The following is a 13,823-nucleotide window of genomic DNA, read 5'->3' as shown; positions in this document are numbered from 1 at the left end:
ACGTGACTTCTGAGACCATCGTTTGTTTGTGAAAACAGGCAGCAAAAGCGTACATGTAATTTCTCTGTGAATTACAAAGACAGGAGGTAATGAAGCTGTGGTTTGTCCTACCCACTCACAGTAGTTCTGATGCCTCTCTAACACAAAGGTTAAGGCCAAAAGCTTTTTCCTCTGCCCACAAAGACAGACATAAATTTGCATTTCATTATAAAATTTAGAACATTTACTCATCACAAATAAAATAACTGTCTGATTATATGGCAGGGATTATGAGTTAATAATCTTTGCTTTTCCCCTGCATGACATATATATTAGGCAATACTGCATTCTTAACAGAAAACCAAGAGGGAACTTCAGCTGATTTATTTGTGTATTATAATCCCAACACTCAGCAATGAGTTTTTAAAGCACAGCATTCCCTGGTAAAGGAGTCCAGCACACAACTTATCAGACCTAGCATGCTCTACTACCTCATTCCTGAAATCTTGGCATTTATGATCCCTGTTCATCAGAAACACCATAAATGAAATAGTTCAGCATGTTCTTTTGCTGCCATATTTTCTGTCCTCTAGGGGGAGATCAGAAATGCTGGACTTAATTTATTTCTCAGGATCAGAAAGGAAAAGGTATCTATTGGACACAATGTTCAAAGTAATGAGATTAATGAAGTTGAGGGCTTTTTGCAACAGCATGACAAATTCTGTATTTAAACAGATCACTCCCACCACACAGAATAACATGCCTTTTGTTCAGAGATTTACCATGTTTAATTAGTCATTTTTTCAGTATCTTAACCATGTATTCAGTTAAATAAAGTAATAAACAAAAGTGTTCAAAGTGAGGCAATACTGTCTTTATGTTATTTTTAAATTGTGATCAGGTATCTGTGGGACATGGAAAACTAAAAAAAAAAGTACATAATCTTTGCTTCTCTAGCAAAATTTTAGTGCCAAATTCTGCTCTCAGGTAAATTTCTATAAAGCATTGTTCATAACAGCATTACAATACAAGGGCATAGTCATGGGTTTAAAAAGTGCCAAAGGTCTGTAGTTGTTCTCATATCTTAAAGGTTCAGCACACACCAAGTGGAGACCTGGTGTCTGACTTGTATAGCCCCGCTGCCCTACTACAAGCAGCCACCACATCATTCCTCTCCAACAAACTGATTTTATTTCAACAGATAAAAATTTGGCTATTTTTTTTTTTAAACTTCAATTTGCCTGCTTCAACAAATGAGAGCACAATTTGGCTCCTCTCTCAGGAAAAAGGAAGCCAACCAAACATGACTTTCACCAGGCCTCAGTTTTTGGCCCCAGATTTCAACATACACTATTACAGCAATCAAAAGAACCATAGAAATTACTTATTTTACTGTTCCTTAACACATTTCACACAGTCCTGCAGCAAGCAGAATCACAGATGAACCTCAGAACATACAGAGAGCACAACTACTACACTGGACATGAAAAGGAAATTTTATTAAACATGTTTACATAACATGAGTTGGAAGTTCATTTAAAAGCACAGGGGAGTGTTAAGACAAGTGGTCAAAATAGAAAGATACTATCGAATTATAGCTAGTTGGTTTTTGGCCACTAAGACAGAACAGGATCTAGTAGTAGTGCACCAGTGCTTGAGTTCTTCCTGCTCAGCAGGTCGAGCAGTAACCAATCTGTGCCCTATGGAAAGATGGGCAGAATAATTCCCATGTGTTGAGTAATAATAAATAGTTCACTTGGTGCAGGCAGTATGTCTATGAATTAAAACCTAGTGTGTACACAGTTTCTACATGTGTTACAGCCCCACAGTAGGAATCTACACCAAAATAGTTATTAGAAGGAATTTGGTCCGTACTACATCACGTTTTCCATAGGGTAAAAAATAAAGTCCATCTATAGACATTTAGCACCAGACCCACAGACCTAGCCTGGCTAAAACCTGCAAAATGTCTATAAGAAAAATGGATGGCTTAGATTTCTTGGTTACTTCAGTATAGTAATTACGAGCAAACTGTACAAGTACATGCAACATACAAGCTGGCCTATGTGGAACTAACATACATTATTAAATAACCTTTTTCATCTCTTTTTACAAAACGTGCATGCAGCTTTGAACAGTTCCAAGTCATGCTGCTCTATTTGTGTGATCACAAAATTTAATGGCCTGTAAAAGGAGGGGAAACATACCAATGCACCTGCAGGAATCTGCAGTTCTTCGCACATTTACAGAATATCACAAGGGATTTCAAGGCCAAGAAGAACTCAGATGAATAAAAAGCAAATTGAAATTTGATTGTTTTTTTCTCCAAAAAGTAAGATATCTTGCGTTAAAAAATCAAGCCTTGTGCTTGCATCAATCTCAAAGAAATGTAAACTAAAATTTGATAAAAACATTATTAAGTGCAGAATATTTCAACTGGAATTTCCAGTGAAACACTGAACAACTCATACCATGCTCTATCCAGGGCAGACAGGTGCGTCTGAAGCGACACACGTCAGAGAAGCCTGGGTACAGCTGAAAGTGTCATATGCTCAATTCATTCCTGGTCAACATTTTGGGAAGTCAAATATACATTTATACACAGAAACGTAAGTATTTCCTCTCCATTTCTAGGAGGAAAATTGCATTACCAGTAACATATTCAATGTCAAAATTAAGACTAAAGCTGCTTTATACCAGTCCCCAGCAGTAGTTGCAGAATTCTTCAAAATTCTTCCATGCAAAACATCATAAACAGAAAAGTTATTATATATATATATAATGCAAACATATCTGCTTTTTACAAAGAAAAAGTGGCACTGTGATGATTTTTATTTTTAAGAATATAACTTAGGTTGGTATTTGTTCTGGGTTCCCGCGTGAGAGACTTGTAATTACCAGAACTGAGAAACTATTTGAACTCTCTGGAATTGTAACTGTGGCTGTTGAACACTTTAACGATGCTTACAGAGATATGCTTCAGCCCTTTTTTGTTTGGTTTAGAAAAAGAAAGGAAGGGTCTCTGTTAGCATTGGGAGGACTTCTACAAAACTAGCAGAATCACGTGGCAAAAAACTAGTGGAAGTGACAAGTACAGAAAAACTGCTGAAACACCAGGAAGGTAACACTGCTTGAGGGCTCTCAAAATGTGAAAAATACAACATTGTTAACAGAGTGAGAGCTTCCAGTTTGGGTCATCTTTGACTTAGGTCGAATCTAAAGGTCCCTCTCTTTTTTCTTTTTCCTTTCTTTCTTTCTTTTTTTTTTTTCTTTTAAAATCATTATAAGCATCAGTGATAGCTGCTAATAGATTAGCTGTATGTGATATACCTTTGTTCTGTCAATTTAAGCCATCTCTCAACAGACAGACATATGTTTGGATAACTACTACAAGCAAAAACAGAAGTGATTGTCTCTCTCCAACAGTGTTTTTTGATCATGTGAATATCTGATTCCAATTGTTATCCTGGGTGATGTTTTGAATAGACAGCACCTGCTACTACGATCTAATGCAGGGAGGCCCAGTCGAACTTTCCAGAGATGACTGGGAAGCCCTGCGTGTCAGGGGAGTCAATGTTGGATCCACTAGCGATGAAGGTGGAAATAATTTATACCAGCCTATTACCACACTGGACAGATCCAATTCCTCCAGAAGGATCTGGGCAACTCCCATGAAGCATTTGTGGTCCATTCGGCCATAGTCTCCCCAAACTATTACCTGGAAGAACATAAAATTAAGGTTCATGATTGTCCCCAAATCCATGCTCACACAGGGTTATATACTTAAACCCGTGCTTATGTATGTTCACTCTTGCTATTATATATGTTAGCATAAGGAAAATGTTATTCTCAAGAGTGAATGATTACTTCCCTTTCATGGGAAAACCTCATGGCAGGACAGGAGCAAGAGTCAACAAAAGAGAAATGTTCCATGCAATAAGACATTTTGCAAGTCTGAAACCACAAGCCACAAGGATGTGTTTAATGGTATTTATAAAATTAAATGCTTAGTAAGTTGGAATGGATTTACACATACTGGTTAAATTTAAGTAAACATGCAAATGACAGCCTAAAATGGGATTAAGAAGAAACTGACCTGAAGGACTTTACCCTGTGGACTTTCTTCAAAAACCAGTGTCTGTTGGTACAGAGGATCAAGGGTCTTCCTTGCAATTCTTGTCTTCTTCTTAGCTATACATGCTCCATTTTCCAGTAAATACACTTTGACATACGGAGCTGCAGACAGAACATCAAGAATGTTATATTTGGACTTACGGTGCACATCTGAAATGGAGGACAAATGCCTTAAAAGGAAGCAGAGTGGAGAGAAAATGGCACAACTTATCTTCATTGTATCTTTGCAGTTGTATAATCTGAATACAATTATATTAATAAAACAGATGACACAGCCCACAAGAAATCAAATTGATTTTTATAAACTTTGAATGTAGTGATCTAAGATGTTACTAACAACAATTACACTTCATGTCTGTCATTTTAAAAACATTTTGTTTTTCCAGGAATTAAATGTCACTGATGGCTATTCTGGAGTCTGTATAAATGCTTAGGGGTCAGAGATAGTTCAAAGCAAAAGGAATATTTAAAACTATGCCACTCCTATAACACACACATGAATTGCTCTTTCATCTCTAGCTCCTAAGGAGATTGCAAAGTACCATTTTCACTAAATGTTATCTAAAAGAACTGTTCCAGGTGTTACAATAAGCAGTGGTTGGTCTATTGATTCTAAATCTCCTCTAATAATTATTTCTATAAATAACTAGAAGTTCAACAAATGTCCTTATAAAATGATTCAATATTATTACAATATACATGATACAAATAATTGACACTGACACTAACACTTAGCACAAACTGCTGCCTTGAGGCACTGTTATGTACAGAAGACCCTGACACGTGCGTTTAAGTTGTTTCTTCAAAGCACTTTCACCTGTTCTCCATCTCTTTTCATGGCAAACAAACACAAAAAACCTCAGCTATATAGACAAAGCCCTTCTGAGATATATAACCTGCCTAAGTTACACAGAAATATTTCTACAAATGTTCCTTCCAGAACAGATGTTGAGTTGCTGAAAATGATTCCTTGAATGGTAGCATGCAACTGGCAGATGCAAGGTGGTAAGAAGTGGACATTGGTAGCAAGGATATATCCACGCACATACTCCTTGTTGAAAAGCAAACCAAACAAATGCAAAGGTAGTGACAACTAACAAGGAGCTCAAAAAGCATCCATTCCCCAGTTCATTGGTATATTTCATAGTGTTGTTTTCTATTCATATATTGTCTATTTTTTTTTCCATACCTGGGGTAGATTTGGAGCCAGGTTTTTGTGTGAGGCCACGGGCTCTAATGACTTCTACTTCTAACTGGCCTTTTTTATCCACCATTCCAATTTGGATGTCACCTGAGAGGGAGAAGAAAGAAACTCACATTTTAGAGAAGCAGTACAGCACAGGAGACAAGGTATAAGAGTGAGAAGGAGAAAGACTAGTATGATGTTATTCTGCTGTATTACTGTGCTTGTTGCGTCTCCTGATGATCCGTTTAGCTTCTCCATTATTAAACAAGGACTAAATAATATATAATTAGGGAGCATGGTGCCCTCTCTAGGTATACAGTTCATACCAGCTAAAAAGGTTTTTTTTTTTCTTCAAAAGTCTCCACCAAGCACACACGTGACAATTTTTCCATTTTTATCAATAGTCCACACACATTTTTGGTGTGAATAAAATGTCACAACATGTTAAGAAACTGCTTTCATTTCTAAACAGTCAAACTTGTTTCCTTGCCTGAGTTTTGACAAATGACATTTCCTGCAGAAAAAGGAAACTGCTTGCTCTGAGACCAAGCACTGTTCTGATCTAGATCAATAAAATAAAAGGGCAGTAAACTATGTGCTGATGCTCAAAGCGTTATGTCTCTATGCTTTCATATATCATGAAATCAGGTGAGTAGAAATCTAACTTAGATCAAAATAGATTAAAATAGGCCACTTAAAAAAAATGCACAGTATGGCATAGGCAGCTACATGACACTTGAGCAAATAAATGAACTATATCCATGAAACATATGAGGACCTATATATTTGAGATGTAAGCTCTAATTGTCTAAAAAACCAAATTCACAAATAGTAGTCCTGAACTGTAGAATTTGGGGTCTAGATTTAGAGAAAGAGCATTTTGAAATTAATTGGGCATGGGATTTTTACATGTTTCTCTAACAGCATATTAAAGCAGTGTTTATACCTTGGTATGTGAACTATGACAGAACAGCAGCAAAGATTTTTTTATCATTAAACTCTGCTTGAATAAACACAGTCGTGTTCTTCACTAAAAATAGTTCAGAGGAAAATTCCAACAAGCATTTTTAAGAGCACATCACTGTATCTCATATCCAAAATAAAATATGCAACAGGGAACCAGAAGGGGGAGCGATAATCCAAACATTTTCAAATCATCACTCGTGAAAGGATAGCACAGAGCAGGTCTTCTAAAAATTGTAAAAAAACATGATGGAGAGCTTTCTGGGGGCCAAAACTTGAGCCTGTAGTAGATACAGTTCTAAAAAAAGTCCAAATAAATGTTTTACACAAGTTATCTGCAGAAAAATCTTTAGTTGCAAAACAAGATTAAAATAAAAGAGACAGAAGAAGACCCTTGTACACAGACCAACAAAGCCATTTAGATATTTATTGGACAAACAATCTCACAAATATATTTTCTTCCATAATAATAATAAAATATTAATTTAATAGGTTTGATGATTATTAATGCTCTAGTAGCAGTCATTTAGATTTATACAGCAAGTTTTGCCTTAGAGGGTACTCAGAGCATTCTCAAGATAGTTTTCCTTCTGCTCATGAGTTGGGAAGGGAACACTGTCTTTTGCAATTTTTTTTTCTGTTTCTCTCTTCTTTTTCAGATGTATCTCAGTAGCCCTTCCTAAAGCTGGTTTTCCCAAGACAGTTGTATTGAAGTATTGGCTATTTATAATTTCCAGCAGAAGTATCATTACAGTAGTGTATCAAGGAGTCGTCAATTAGCATCCTAAAGCATGTCTAAGAACTGCTCATATATAAACAAAAAAACCCCAAAAACCCCCAACCCCAAATCTTTCCAAAGATACTTACACAGTCCTGCACTCTTGCACTCCTTATACAACTCATACTCTGTTCATAAACAAGCTACAGCTAATGCTGCTAAAGGAAATTACAGAGTGGTCTGGAACACAGAGATCACAGATAGCCCCAGGCAGCTGTTGAAGAAAAGGATTTTGTGTCTCTCAAGACAAGCACTGGCTTTATCAGTGACTGATTATTGGGCATTGCAAATGTTTCCAGAAGTTTCACTTTCTGGAGTTAGATGAACTAAGCTTGGAAAAGTGCAGTTTGGCCAGAAACCCTGTCACATCCAATATAATCTGTTTCAAGTAAATACAAACTCTGAACAGTTGAGATTTTGCAGTGAGCTACAACTGGAGAAGCCACAATAATTTTGTGTGGGAAGTAAAACCCCTATCTTCAAATTGCAAGTAAGATTAGCCAATACCCCAAATGGAGCAAATACTGTTTCTCACCCCACTTTGAATGCTGCCATGATAGGAACACCGGTAACTGCATATAGGACAATCATGTTGATAATGAAGGAAGACACTTGGTAAAAGTCTTTTTGGTGCTGTAGTCTGCCAGTGTGTGCATTAGTTAATTGTCTTATTATTCATTTAACAGAGGAGAACGTATCATTCTTACCCATGGCAGGGGTTGCTAGTGTTTGTCGGCCTACTAACTGTGCAGGTCCCAGTCCATCGAGGAAATCACTGAACTGACTGTCAGCGCCCAGCCGTACTCCAGGAAATATTAAGCTGAAACAAAATAAAAGCTGGTTAAGCATAAGAACATGATTAATTTCTGTCATCCTACAGTATTTACTTCAAAAGTACTACTTATACAAAGCAAGCAGCTCAGGATACACAAGCACAAATCATTCTGCAGCATCAGGAAGAATACGTTTCCCATGGACCCCAAAGCAGTGTAGAGAAATTCTGCACATCGACTCAAAGTAGTCCATAAAATAGGTCTTGCTAAGGAGGTCTCCAGAAGCAGTGAAGTCTGACAGGTAAATAGACTATGATTGACCTTGTCTGAGAAAACATAAAAAGCTTCATGAAATTTAATAGCCTATTCTTCATTAGTGAGTGTGTGATTTACAGAGATCCAAACCCCATCAGCATCAGTAAGAACAAATAGGGAAAACAGATGTATGCACTAAATTAATCTGATTGCTGCAGCTGTTTAATGAAGCAGCAAACTGGCAGGTAGTAGTAGTGGTGACTGGAGCTAAACCTAATGCCACTCACTAGCCAAAATATTCTGGCAGACAAATCTGTATCTACAGTTGCTACCCACTCCTCTCTCAGGATACAAACTGAACTGTAACACATCAGCACAGCATATATGGAAACATTCAAGGCCAGGTGAGACAGGGCTTTGAGCAACCTGGTCTAGTTGAAGATGGCCCTGCCCAGGGCAGGGGATTAGACTAAATTACCTTTACAGGTCCCTTCCAACTCAAACTATTCTGTGATACTATAATGTGTGCTTTGCCAAGCTGCTTTCTTATATTCCATAGTCTCCACTTTATTTTAATAGATATACACTCTTCCAACAATAACAAAAGAAATCAACAAAACAAAAAAAGAGAGAGAGAGAGAGAGAAAGAGTGATCCATGGTGGGAAGACTCCGCTTTGACTTCCTTATAACAATTATGAGAAATAAAAGAACAAACTTTGAACCAAGTACAGACAACATATTCCCCAGCAGGCCATCCACCACTCTGTATCTGCTTCTCCCTCAAAGGAAATTCCCTGTTAGACTGCAATAAATAATAAAAAACTTCCTTATAAAACCAAAAGCATCTAGTGTTAAAAGCTTTGATTTCTGCACATCAGGCTTGTGTGCTTCAGCGATTCAATTCACAGTTCTTTGCAAAGCCAGTAGTTGCACAGAGAAAGTCTATTTCTCTCTTGAAGACTAACTGTTCTTTTTATTCCTGCATAAACTTATGGACTGTCTGTGAAAAAAGCTGGTCAGAAAATATCATAGTATCATAGAATAGCCTGAGATGGAAGGGACCCACAAGGATCATCAAAATCCGACTCCTGGCCCTACACAGGACAGCCCCAAAAATCCCACCGAGTGCCTGAGAACACTGTCCAAATGCTTCTTGAACTCTGTCAGGCTGGATGCTGTGACCACTGCCCTGGGCAGCTTGTTCCAGAGCCCAGCCACTCTCTGGGCGGAAAAACTTTTTCTAACATCTAACCTAAACCTCCCCTTATTCAGCTTTATGCCATTTCCTTGGCACAGCTTTTTTCATTAGAAAACTCTGATTTTCCAAAAAGTAAGTTTTTTCACAGAAATTTAGTTTTAAAATTTTTTTTTTTTTTTTTTTAAATATGGTTTCTTTAGATGGAGGAGGAAGAGAAGCTCAAGGTCTCCAATTCATAACATCAAGATGTGGTCTGCTTCTCTCCCCAGTGGCTTTCACTCTTGCCTCTGCTATGAAAAGTTTCTTGCTTGTTTCTTTGGCCTTTTTTCCACAAAATGTGTTATATTTTGCCACAGATTGACTAACAACATTGAAAATATTCACTTGAGAGCACGCTTCTAGCTATACTTATGATAATGAAGGTAGGAAGTACACATCCATCTGAATGTTTATTAATTCATTAAACTCCAGTTAAGGGTCAAGCAAAAGAACATGACAAGTTGCCTGGGGTACCTACTGTAGGAATAGCTGAGCTATACATCTGATTGGTCTTTGGAAATGCAGGATGAGGCATGATATTGTCAATAAACTATGTGATCCTGGAAGTAAAATCAGTGTCAATGTACACACACATACAAGGAAGGACAAGAAACCAGTGCAGACCTACCATAAGCACTTCCTAATCATCATCATTACTCACCTACAGTAACATGAAGAGTGAACTGCAGAAAAAACACTACTCAAGCAACCAAAGTTAAGATCTTGCTGATTTTGATGGGAGTCTCGCAAGAAGGAAAAAAAACCCTTCCAAACAGCTTCACTACTCAAAATAAAAGGTGCTGTCAAAAGCTGATTCAGTGTTCACACTAGATATAACATCTGAAGTTAAAGCTAACTTTTCTAATGCTAAAAAATAGCCCAGACAATGAGGGAGAGGATTTTAGGATCAGCTGGCAGAGTGCATGTACCCTGATTTTGTGACAGAGCTATGCAGCTTACTCTCCTCCTTGTAGTTGTGTCACCTCATGTTCTAGAAATAAGCCAGTAATGCATTTGGAGGAAATAATTAAACAGTAGACACTTGTTGTCTTGTACATCTTTCTTTAACCATTTAACCTTCTTCTCTCACTGTGATCTAAACCCAAGAGCTGCTGTAAACTAACAGTATTCTGTAGAACTCATGTAAATTTCCAGAACATCTAAGGATTTGATCTATAGCTAAATCACAGAATCACAGAAAAAGAGAAGACTTCAGAGAAGTTTTCTAAGCCACAAAGTGCAGCACCACACTGAACAGAACCCTCTGGTATCCCTTTTGCCTACGGCATTGTGTCCTGTTTAATGAATTTCTCTACTCTCATTGCAGCAAGATACATTTAACTGTTTCACCTGAGTTTTGCTATCTGCCCTCTTTGGCTCATTCTTCCAGGCTCCCCTTCAGAGTCACTGTTAGATATTGATGGTGTTCTCACTTCTTTAGACTCACTGTTTTCTCTTGCCACAGACTGGAATAGAGATGTGGTGGTCAGGGACAATGTTTAAGGCTAAGGTCAAGTACAGTTTGAAGTCAGGAAATAAAACTGAGATACACTGAGGATCAGGCATCAACCAGAATAAGCTGGTAACTATGAAGCCAAAAGTCTGGGACAGAAACATAGTGAGAACTTAGGGTGCTAAAAGTTCGGATCAAAGAAGCAGGGCAAACATGGGTCAGATGTGAAGATAGCAATTGCATGGGAGAGCTGAGGTAAGGACCACTGTCAGAGGCAGAACTGATACTGGAGCAGCAAGAGATGGGGAGCAGGCACAAGAGCTATGGAGGCAGAAACAAGACATGCAATACAGGTAGTGTGACTACCAGCTTATGATAGTTTAAAGATGTACTTAGTTCTAAAGGGGAGTTAAATGTGGATGGTATCTTTTCAGCTTTTTACCAGCTAAGCTAGTGGTTTAATGCCTTAGAAAGCCTCGAGCAGCCTAGAGAGGTAGCACGGGCCATCTAGCACTTTAGTAGCTCTTAAATTGGTACCTGTATCAGCTGCAAAGCAAATACCATCAGCAGAAGCAAAGAGGGAGAAATATAGCTCCCTGCTCGCTCAATTCCCTGCAGTTAGAAGCTTTCGAATGAGACAGACAACAAGAGACGGTCACAGGAAGGTAGCTGACCCAAGAGAGGGCGGATCCCTCCCTTGATCATCTCTTTTATTCAGAGAAGGGGAAAGGGGAGTACTGGGGGCAGACCCGGGGTGACCGGCCAATCAGACACTCTGTTAAAGAGTTTGAGTTACATTTGGTTTTGCCCGCGCTTGGAACAAAGGAGCTCGGTGCACATGGCAGAGGCAAGCGTCTTGGGGAGGGGAAGCTCAGAACAGGCAGCAACAGGGTCCCACTATGCACACCCGGCCTGCAATGTGTCCCAGTAAGAAGCAAGCACTCTGTTTACTTCTTAAGCTTGCTTTCCTCACTGTCTTACTCAGAGGCTGGTTCTCAAAACAGGTATTTTATGGCTCTGCCTTTCTATCCTCCAGACGCCTGCTGTGACCTCCAGATCCAGACCTTGGCTGCCCCAGCCCTGCCAAATCTATTTTCACACAATGAGGGTGGAACAGAGTATTAAGCTGTTCCACTGAAAATGTCCTCACCCTCAGTGCTGGGCTCCCACCTCTCCTCTCCACTGCTGACCAGGAAAACAGGCTCCCTCAGCTCCTCCCTAAAGGGTGCAGTTTATTGGGGCCTCTGTCACCAAGGTGAGTAACTGGTGCCTTACAGACTGACACTCCAGCATAGAGAAAGGAAGGAGGATGGCAGGGCAGAGTGTTGAAAGGGTAAAAGTAATGGCCTATCAAGGAATCATAATGGGGAAAACACTGGGATATTTTACTCTTGCCCCTCATTCTTCATCTGATCTTTATCTGCTTTGGTTTTGAATTATTCATGATGGAGCCTGTTTTTCTTACATGGCTCTTAAAATTCTTAGCATTATCATAGAACCATAGAATGGTTTGGGTTGGAAGGAACCTTAGTAATCATCAAGTTTTGATGCCCCTGCCATGCACAAGGACATCTTTCACTAGATCACGTAACTCAAAGCCCCATCCAACCTGGCCATGAACACCTCCAATGATGAGCCAATCCACAACTTCTATGGGCAACCTGTTCCAGTGATGTAAAAATATTAGGGTGGTGAGAAGATCTGATGATAGAGGCACCTTTACACAGATCCTTGTAACCACCACCAGAGCAGCCTTGGCTCTTTGTGCCTCATACAATGTGCAGTAGCAATTGTGGTAACACAGTAAGCATATAAAAAGATGAAGCCAAGGAAGTCCAAATCTCTCATTTTTTTCCGGGTCTATAAAGCTGCATTTGCCTACCCCCATTTCCCCCTTTTTTGGGGAGTCAACTTCTAAGAATTCCCTAGGAACCACTGTACCTTGATACATGCAGTAGAGTCCCACTGAGAACTGTGGGGAGGCTGGAGTATTCCTTCACATTTTGAAGAACTGCTTTTGTTCTCCTTTCCTACATACCAAATTGTTCAGCAGTGAATGAAAACAGCTGCCCCATTCCCCACAGCTGTCTGCCTAACTTCAGCTGATGTGGCATCTGGGCTCTGGGTTTACAGTTCTTAATAAGAGATTTGGAACAACTCCAAATTAAACTTTCTTTGTATATAGTATTGCTGAACAAAGTTTCAAACCACAGGGATTCACATACAACATCTGAAGTTTAACTCTGAGGTAATCCAAACTTACCTCAAAGAAAAAGTACCCCTATGTATTGTTTTGAATAATGCAGTCTTAATTTTGCTGTCTTGATGAACAAAATGCCTCACTGGATGACAGGGAAAATGAGAATTCTTAAGAAGTCCTCTCTCAATTTCAATTTCCATGAAATTTGTGTTATGTACCTAAAATGGTGTTTCAGTTTTTCAAATGTTTCAAGAGAAAGAAACTCTACACAGAGCTACCCCCTTCAGCTAGAGTTTGGGACATCCCAACTAATGGGGAAAGAAACTTCTACTACATTAGAAACTTCTCCTACATTACTGATATTTTTAATGCCACTTACTTGCCCTCAGAGCTATAACTGTTTATGCTGCCGTCAGTGGATTCTCGACTTGGCTGTCGAACCATACGATTTCTCATCTCTGCTGCCATTCCTGTTTCTGTGCTTCTCTGTATCGTGCTCTTTAGCTTCTTGTTGCCAGCCTCTGAAAGCAAAGAAAAAGAAGCAGCAATTAGAATAACTTAGAGCAAAGCCTTCCCTTGCAGTTTTCACACAAGAACAGTGATCTGACTTGGTCATTACTATTTACTAACATAAAAAGACTTTTCCAATTGAAGAAGCAATCTCTCTTCCTCAGCCACAAACTGGAAACTACTTCTCTTTAAAAGGCTGCAACATGAAGATCTTCATGAGGGCAAACTGTTAGAAACTAGATGTCTCGTTATTAACCTTTACACAGGTGGAATGCACAGGTCACGATACTGTCTACTAACCACATACTCGATGATGTGCCTCTAGCCACCTTGCTAGGTTGGGTGACTGCAAAA

At 39.0% G+C, this 13,823-nt stretch overlaps 1 protein-coding gene across 48 annotated transcripts in view; it reads right to left on the bottom strand.

The window, feature by feature from the left end:
• Positions 1-741: 741 nt before the first annotated feature.
• RIMS1 (regulating synaptic membrane exocytosis 1) overlaps positions 742-13,823 on the bottom strand; it is a 316,131-nt gene continuing 303,049 nt past the window's right edge. For all 48 annotated transcript variants that reach the window (XM_032104763.1, XM_032104765.1, XM_032104793.1 and 45 more), the window contains 5 exons: positions 13,339-13,480; positions 7,748-7,860; positions 5,303-5,404; positions 4,076-4,215; positions 742-3,697 (listed from right to left, as the gene is read on the bottom strand). In XM_032104763.1, coding sequence (XP_031960654.1) covers positions 3,479-3,697; positions 4,076-4,215; positions 5,303-5,404; positions 7,748-7,860; positions 13,339-13,480 — 716 coding nt within the window. In that variant the 3' untranslated portion in view covers positions 742-3,478. The remainder of the gene's footprint in view (positions 3,698-4,075; positions 4,216-5,302; positions 5,405-7,747; positions 7,861-13,338; positions 13,481-13,823) is intronic.

This window comes from Corvus moneduloides, chromosome 3 (assembly GCF_009650955.1).
Source record: "Corvus moneduloides isolate bCorMon1 chromosome 3, bCorMon1.pri, whole genome shotgun sequence".
In the NCBI taxonomy this organism is placed as follows: Eukaryota; Metazoa; Chordata; class Aves; order Passeriformes; family Corvidae; genus Corvus; species Corvus moneduloides.
The sequence above is the reverse complement of the archived record's forward strand: the minus strand, read 5'-3'. Positions and strand labels throughout refer to the sequence as shown.